Source organism: Myotis davidii, unplaced genomic scaffold (genome assembly GCF_000327345.1).
Source record: "Myotis davidii unplaced genomic scaffold, ASM32734v1 scaffold208, whole genome shotgun sequence".
Lineage (NCBI taxonomy): Eukaryota > Metazoa > Chordata > Mammalia > Chiroptera > Vespertilionidae > Myotis > Myotis davidii.
Window position 1 is genome coordinate 2,411,746 of NW_006299706.1, and position 8,038 is coordinate 2,419,783.

Sequence of the window (8,038 nt, forward strand, 5' to 3'; positions counted from 1 at the left end):
TCCATCTCTCCAACAAGGGGATGGGGGCCTGGAGGCCCTTTCAGCTGCTTTCTTAAGTCCCCGAGGAGGAATGGGGAGGGGACCTGAGGAAGCACTCTGAACCCCTCGTCATCCGGTAGGGGGCAAGAGAGTGTGGGAGCCCAGTGCCCCCCACCCCCCTCTGTCCTGGGCTCTGTGGGGAGGAGAGCACAGATGGAGCCCCCTCCCCCAGCTGGGGCCTCAGCACTTTGCCAGCTGGGGCCAAGGGTGGGGAGGAAGGAGCAGCTGTTCTCTGGACCCCCTCCCTGGAGTCTGGGGAGGGGGTTAAGTGGGGTGAGCTCTTGTTCCAGGAAGAAGAAGGGCACTCGAAGAGCCTAACCTGTCCCCCACCCCACCCCCAAGGCCTCCCTGCTGGGCTGGGCTCCTGGGCGCCTCCCCTCCCTCAAGCTGGGTCGGAGGGAGGTCGCTGCTCACTGGGGTCTGTCTCGCTGTCTCCACTCCTGCAGGAATCTCTCCTTCAATGCTCTGGAGTCTCTCTCCTGGAAAACCGTCCAGGGCCTCTCCTTACAGGAACTGTGAGTGTGGGTGCTCCAGGGGCAAGAGCAGCGTGTGTGTGTGTGTGTGTGTGTGTGTGTGTGTGTTACTGTGTCACTGTGTCTGTGTGGAACTGGCAGGGCGGAGTGGCTCTGGGGACTCCCTGTTTATCTGTGAGCTGAGACGGGGACTCTGCATGCCTGTGAACCTCCCATAAAAACAGAGGCTGCAGGCCTACCCCTTGAGGGGCTTATTGCCTTGGGGGGGCGGATGGGGTGTGGGGTGGGGTGGTGGCCTGGACAACCAATTCTGTGTGTGCTCAGGAGGCTGGGGGCTGCAGCTGCCTGTGCAATGGGGTGGGTGGGACACCTAAGGCCTCTGGGCCTCCCCGGGCGGCAATGTCCATCCCTCCTTGTCACCTGGCCCCTCCTCCGTGGGACCCGGGGTAAGGGAGTGCCCTGGGCCATAGGCACCTGTCTGACCTTCTGCGTTCTGTTTCTTCCCATGTCTTGTTACTGGTGGGTGAGAGGGACTTCCATGTCCACACTCCTTTTCCTCGAGACATTCCGCGTTGCTAACTGCACTCCCTCTTACTGTGGGCTTCTTTCAGTGTGGCTCTCAGGCCCACCCCTCCCCTCCCCTCCCCTGACTCTCTTGGTACCCCCCCACCCTCCAGAGTCCTGTCTGGGAACCCTCTGCTCTGCTCCTGTGCCCTGCGCTGGCTGCAGCGCTGGGAGGAGGAGGGACTGGGCGGCGTCCAGAAGCTGCAGTGTCTCGGGCAGGAGTCCTTTGCCCACATGTCCAACACCAGCTGTGGTAGGTGCTGGAGGTGGTCCAGGGGCTGGGAAAGAGAGCTCCGTGCTTGGGAAGAGGGCACAGAGCAGAGCTGGGGCGGGGGCAGCACTGGAGGACGCCTGGGGAACGGGCATTGGCAAGAGCTGGGGAAACAGAAGGGTGGGGAGCATTGCAGTGGCGGGCTCAGGGTCCCTGAGGAGGTTGGGGAAAGGAGCATGGCTTTGGGTGGGTTCTGAGGCCGCTGCCTTCTCTAACACCCCTTGGGCATCCTGGGTGACCAGGCGTGCCCATGCTGAAGGTCCAGATGCCCAATGCCTCCGTGGATGTGGGGGACGACGTGTTGCTGCAGTGCCAGGTGAAGGGGCAGGGCGTGAAGGAGACCGGCTGGATCGTCACAGAGTTGGAGGAGTCGGCCACGGTGATGGTGAGCAGCCCTTCACCATCGCTGCCCCTGCCCCTCTCCCTGGAATCCTGGGCAGAACACAGGGGACAAAGACAGGAACAGAGACCACGAATACGAAGCACGGAGAGGGCAACAGAGGGACAGAGCTGGCTGAGATCCTCGGGGCTCAGGCTCGTGCTGTGGGGCAGCCCCAGGCCCACACGTAGCCTCAGGAAGGGCGCTGGCCCCGTGGGTACCCCAGGCTCTGCTGGAGCCCCCTCTCTGGGATCATGGTTCTGGCTGCAAGACAGAGGGTCACAGAGCCCTCACATTTGGAGCTGAGGGGGACCCTGCAGCCCATCCCTCCCACCCACCCCCTTTCTAGATAAGGAAACTGAGGACCGTGGAGAGGGTGCAGTGTCTGTGGTCCTGTACCATAGCCAGGCTGATTCTCGGGGGACTTCCGGTCTCTTTCTGGAGATTCTGGAAGCAGGTTGCCTTGGGGATGTGATAAGCATACAGTAAGGGAGGCTTAGGTCTGGTCCCAGCTTGCTCACTCATTAATTCTTAGAGCGAGTTTCGGAAACATCTCTTAATCTGCCTGCACTCGGTTTTCTTATCTGTAAATTGAAGAGGTGGACATGATGGCCTTCTGATGTCCTGCCTGCCTGTGGCCACTCTCTGGCCTTTATCTCTGTCATTCAGATGTGTCTTTGGGCACCTTCCCAGCTCGCCCTGTGTCCTCAGGCTGGCGACGGGCAGTCAAGAGCAGCCACGGCTGACTCAGGAGGCCTTGTGGACAAGGTCAGGAGGGGCCAACCGTGGGCTGTGCCCACCCCAAAAGCTGTCCCCACCTGGGTAGTAGACACACAGGGTCCATCCAGCCCCTGGGAAGAGATGGGCCAGTGGGACCCAGGCGGGGGTGTTCAGCTTAGAGGCCCTCACTTGGGGCGGGGAGTCGACTCCAGGATTGCTGGAGGCCCCTGGAGCAGGGCTGCAGGAGGAAGCACTGGAGCCCCAAGCAGGGGGAGCCAGACATGGTGGAGGGGCCACTAGCCACTGGTTCTTCCGCCCAGAGATCAAAGCCACTGGAGTAATGGAAAGCGGACAAGGCAGAGGCGAGAGGTGGGCCATGATTATCTGTGGAGATCAGCGATGCTTTGACGGATTCCAGGGTTTTGTTTTTCCCTTTGGGAGATTTACATGTTTGCTATCAGTTATGTTTTTTTAAAATATATTTTATTGATTTTTTACAGAGAGGAAGGGAGAGGGATAGAGAGCTAGAAACATTGATGAGAGAAATATCAATTCAGCTGCCTCCTGCACACCTCCTACTGGGGATGTGCCCACAACCCAGGTACATGCCCTTGACTGGAATCGAACCTGGGACCCTTCAGTCCGCAGGCGGACACTCTATCCACTGAGCCAAACCGGTTAGGGCGCTATCAGTTATGTTTTCCAGAAAGTTCCTATAGAAAAGTCACGCCCTAACTGAGTTAAATGGAGGGGAGGGAGGACCGTCACCTTGAGGGGAATGAAGGATGCAGAGGGAAGTTAGTAGGACACCACACTCCAGGGTGATTTGGAGATGGGACAGCAAAGAGGGCCTTAGGGCAGGGCTGGTCCTCACAGAGCCTGGGCCTCGGAGCTTGCACAAGAGGCTGGGCAGCACTTCCAGCACCTTTGAACTCCCATAGACCAGTGGCAGCCCAGGGAAACCTCACCTCCTCTTGCTTTAGTCGAGGGATTCCACATTTAGAAATTTCCAGATCAGTGAGATTTGTCCACTACCTCACTTCTTCCCCTCGTTTTTATGAAAACGGCTTTCTAAGCTGTCAAAGTTCATTTTGTCTACCTCATCGTCTCACAAAAACAAGGAAACCATGGCTCAGCACGATAAGATCACATAACTTCCACATGTCCACGGTTTCTTAGGAAGAGAACCGGAACCCCATTCAACCTTTTTATTTATTGATTTTATTTTTTAAAAATACATTTTTATCGATTTCAGAGAGGACGGGAGAGGGGGGATAGAGATAGAAACATCCATGATGAGAGAGAATCGTGGGGATCGAGCCTGCGACCTGGGCATGTGCCCTGACCAGAAATCAAGCCCTGACCTCCTGGTTCATAGGTCGATGCTCAGCTCCTGAGCCAGGCCAAGGGTTGGGCTGAGTCAGCCTTTTGATGATGCAGAATGAAGTCACGTTGCCTCTCTAACTTCTCTCTGTGTCTTCATCTGCCCGATGAGGTCATGCTGCTGCCGTTGCTTCTAACTGGCGCCCCTGTGCCCAGTGCCATTCCTTGCTTCCGGCCTTCCCTGCGCTGAGACTAAGTGTGTGAGAATTGGCGTGGGGAAGGGGAGTGAGTAGGTGGCGAGGTCCCCGTTTGTTCTCCAGTGAGAGGTGTGTATTTGATACTTGGGATCCCTGACATCTGTTTAGCTGTTCAGAAGGGCGATTTGGGTTCGGGGCATTTTGTGTCTACTTTGAGGTCATTGGTTATGTTCTACATTTTCCAGATCATTTTAAAATAAATAATCCAGGAGAGCGTCTGATCAAGCTCTAACGGAGGAGGCCCGTTCTCTACAAGATTCCCTCCCATCCCTCTCTCCTCCCCCTCCCTACCAGGCCCCTCTCTTTCCCATCTGGAGCCGGAGGGGGTCCCTGAAGACATTTGCTCGAGCCCCCAACCTCTAGCCAGAAGCCAGCGGATGCTCTTCTTGATTTCCCCCTCTTTTTCCTGACACAGCAATCTGGGAATCTGACATCTCTGAGGCTGACCCTGGCCAACGTTACCAGTGACCTCAACAGAAAGAATGTGACATGCTGGGCGGAGAACGAGGTGGGCCGGGCAGAGGTCTCTGTCCAGGTCAACGTCTCCTGTGAGTCCCATGACTGCCCTGTGCCCGCCCTCATCTCCGTCCCTGAAAAGAAGATGTGAGGGTGGGAGGGGCTGGAGGAAAGGGGTGGGGAGTGTGTCTCCACAGCTGCTCCTTCCCAGCTGTTCCCAGATTCCCATGAAAACCTGATCCTTTGGGGGGGAAAGCCTGGGGGCTCATCAAGGCCAGAGGGATGGAGATGGATTTCTCCCTGGCCCTCTGCCCAAGTCTTACTACCTGAGGTCATCAGCTGTTCTCCCTGCTCCACTGTAGTTCTTCGTGCCTGACCCTCTGTAGGACGCTAACTCTACGAACTAGTTTTAAGAGAAGCCCTTCCCAGTTCCTCTCTAGGCTCACTGCCTAATTTCTCTAGGCCTGCCAATAAATTATTTTAAATCTTCTACATTATGTAACTTTTCTTTTAATATGAAATGTAGCAGACATAGATTCCCGCATAAAACCTAGACCCTTTAAGCAATAATTATTCTTACCAGCACCTCAGGGACCCTCCCTTCCTCTCCCCAGTCAGAATCCCATCCTTCCCCTCCACCCCATCCTGACTTTTGTGATAATCACTTCCTTGCTTTTGAAAGGAATTTTATGCAAGTATGCGTCCCTATCAATATGGCGTAGTTTTTGCCTGTTCCTGCACGTTCTATAAATGGAATCATACCTCAAGTATTATTTTGTGTCTAGTTCCTTTTGCTCACATTATACTTGTAAGATTCATCCATGTTAATGGGAGTAGTTTTTCATTTAGTTCATTGCGAATAATATTCCATTGCATGAGTGCTGGCTGGAATTCCAGTATAAACTATATATGCATACAGGTCTATAGATATAGATATTTTCCTATTATTGAGGTGCTTTTTGCCTCTTTCAGGCTGGGTTATTTCAAACCATGTCTTCTTTCCAAACATTTTAAAACTTCTGTTATTTTTTGCTTGTTTGATGTTTAGCCCCCTCCTATCTTCTTAACCTTGATGACACTTATCCAAAAGACTCCATGTTTAATTTCCATCAGCTGGTACCCCTCATCTCTAGGGCTATTGCTTACTTACTTTAGGCCCACCACTTTTCTCTAAGCCTCCGAATGTCATACACTTGCTGCCTGATTTATTTAAGATTTACTGCCAACGCCCTCCCACCCCCACTAGTCCCTGCACGTGTCAGGTCCCCTCCAGCTGCCCCGCCCCCCTCCACCTGCCGACTTCTCACCAGCACTGTCTCTGGCCCACAGTCCCGGCCAGCGTGCAGCTGCATGAGGCAGTGGCGTTTCATCAATGGTGCATCCCCTTCTCGGTGGATGGGCAGCCGGCACCCTCTCTTCGCTGGCTCTTCAATGGCTCCGTGCTCAATGAGACCAGCTTCATCTTCACCGAGTTCCTGGAGCCGGCAGCCAATGAGACTGTGCGACATGGGTGCCTGCGCCTCAACCAACCCACACACATCAACAATGGCAACTACACGCTGCTGGCCACCAACCCCTCAGGCCGGGCCTCCGCCTCCATCATGGCTGCCTTCATGGACAACCCTTTCGAGTTCAACCCCGAGGACCCCATTCCTGGTGCGAGGGCCACCCTGAACCCTGCCCCCCCCTCCCTGGGCTCCACCCTGGTCCATAGCCTGGTGTCCGGGGAGGCCTGGCCCACTATCTGCTGTGATCCTGACCCTAGAAGTGGGAGAGCCAGGTCCCTGACAGAAAAGAGTGGAGTTCTGTTCTCCAGCTTTGTACTGGCCTCCTTGCCCCTGCCTCCTCCGTGCCCCAGGAATCCTGAATCCCTGAGCCGTGCCATTCCCTTGGGCTGGCTGGAGAGAGCCATACACCAGGGCATCCACGGCCAAGCTGGAAAAGGGCCATGTGCGTCTTCTTACTTGAGGTCCAGCACCCCACCACCCCATCCCACCCGCAGCCCATGAAGGCCTGGGGCCTGGTCCCGTAAGCCACTCCCCAGGTGTCCGTCATATCAAAGCCAGGACCTGAGTCCCAAGGGGGAAGGGGACTCACTGCGCTCCTCCCCTTCTGACTGCTTTCTCTCCTCCCTCCCGCTGCAGTCTCCTTCTCGCCAGTGGGTGAGTACTCCGCCAGTGGGTGAGTACTCAGGGTGGAGGCAGGCTCTGTCTGGTCCCGGGAGCCAAGCCTAGGGCAGAGGGAACAGTTAAGCTGGTCCCCAAGGGGTCAGCCAGGGCCAGGGTGGGGAGTGGCTGGAGGAGCCACGGCACATGCCCAGGCCCACCTTCCTGCTCTGTGTCCCCACAGACACGAACAGCACGTCGGGAGACCCGGTGGAGAAGAAGGATGAGACGCCGTTTGGGGTGAGCATGGGAAGTGGAAGCTTGTCCACAGGATCGGGAGGCTGGGCTAGGGGATCATCTGCATGTCACTTCTGACCAGAGAACGGAGAGCATTAGAGTCTGGCTTGCACTCCGTCAGCCACCCTCCCAGCCACAACCTGGGCCCCAGGGGAGGCAGAGGCGGGGCTGGGAGCCTGCTCTGGGCTCCTATGCAGGATGGAGACACAGTTTGCTGTGGGGGAGCTCTTAGAGATGGAGAGCGGCCCCAGATCTAACCTCCTCACCCCCAGGTCTCAGTGGCTGTGGGCCTGGCGGTCTTTGCCTGCCTCTTCCTTTCTACGCTGTTCCTTGTGCTCAATAAATGTGGACGGAGGAACAAGTTTGGGATCAACCGTGAGTGGCGGGGCTGTAGCAGGGCTGTCCGCCAGCTTGTCCTGCTGGCTTTGTTTCCTACCTGCTCTTCCTGACTCTGTCTTCTGTGGGCTGGGGTGGGGGCAGCGGACACATGGAGTTTAGGGACTGTGTGTTTGTGGGTGTGAGGGCCTGGCTGTGGGGCTGTGCATGTGAGTGCGTGTCGGGCTGGTGCTGGGTAGTTTCAGAAGTAGCAGATGCTAATTGGTGGCTGGATTGTAGTCAAACACTAAGTGGGTCTGGGAGGTCTGAGCTGGGGGGAGGGGCAGTGGGAGAGTTCTTTGGGGGCCCATGGGGCCTGGGGTTGGACAGGAGCCAGGCATAGAGAGGCCATCGGGCCTTCCCTTCTCCCTGCTGGCTGCCTGGCTCCCTAGCTCCTCTGTTCCTCCCCCTGCAGATTACAAGGCGGGTGGGGTCACCGGCCACCCTACCACCTGTGGCTGTGTCTCCTTCCCAGGCCCTGCTGTGCTGGCTCCAGAAGACGGACTGGCCATGTCCCTGCATTTCATGACATTGGGTGGCAGCTCCTTGTCCCCCACTGAGGGCAAAGGCTCCGGGCTCCAAGGCCACATTATCGAGAACCCACAATACTTCAGTGATGCCTGTGAGGGACTATGCTGGGTCAAGGGTGGGGGCAAGTTTACCTGCATGCACGTGTATAGAAGCCCCTGAGTCATCATCTTTGCCTACCCCGGGCCTGAACAAGCCTTCCCTTCCACCACCACCCTTGTCTACACCATCACCACCCCTGCCTATACCAT

At 56.4% G+C, this 8,038-nt stretch overlaps 1 protein-coding gene across 1 annotated transcript in view; it reads left to right on the plus strand.

Moving 5' to 3' along the window:
- Positions 1–8,038, plus strand: part of NTRK1 (neurotrophic tyrosine kinase, receptor, type 1) — a 53,854-nt gene that overhangs the window by 20,329 nt on the left and 25,487 nt on the right. The window contains exons 4-12 of the mRNA XM_006775781.2: positions 486–554; positions 1,190–1,329; positions 1,590–1,732; positions 4,442–4,574; positions 5,812–6,138; positions 6,627–6,644; positions 6,832–6,887; positions 7,157–7,259; positions 7,735–7,881. Of these exons, the coding sequence (XP_006775844.1) occupies positions 486–554; positions 1,190–1,329; positions 1,590–1,732; positions 4,442–4,574; positions 5,812–6,138; positions 6,627–6,644; positions 6,832–6,887; positions 7,157–7,259; positions 7,735–7,881 (1,136 nt within the window). The remainder of the gene's footprint in view (positions 1–485; positions 555–1,189; positions 1,330–1,589; positions 1,733–4,441; positions 4,575–5,811; positions 6,139–6,626; positions 6,645–6,831; positions 6,888–7,156; positions 7,260–7,734; positions 7,882–8,038) is intronic.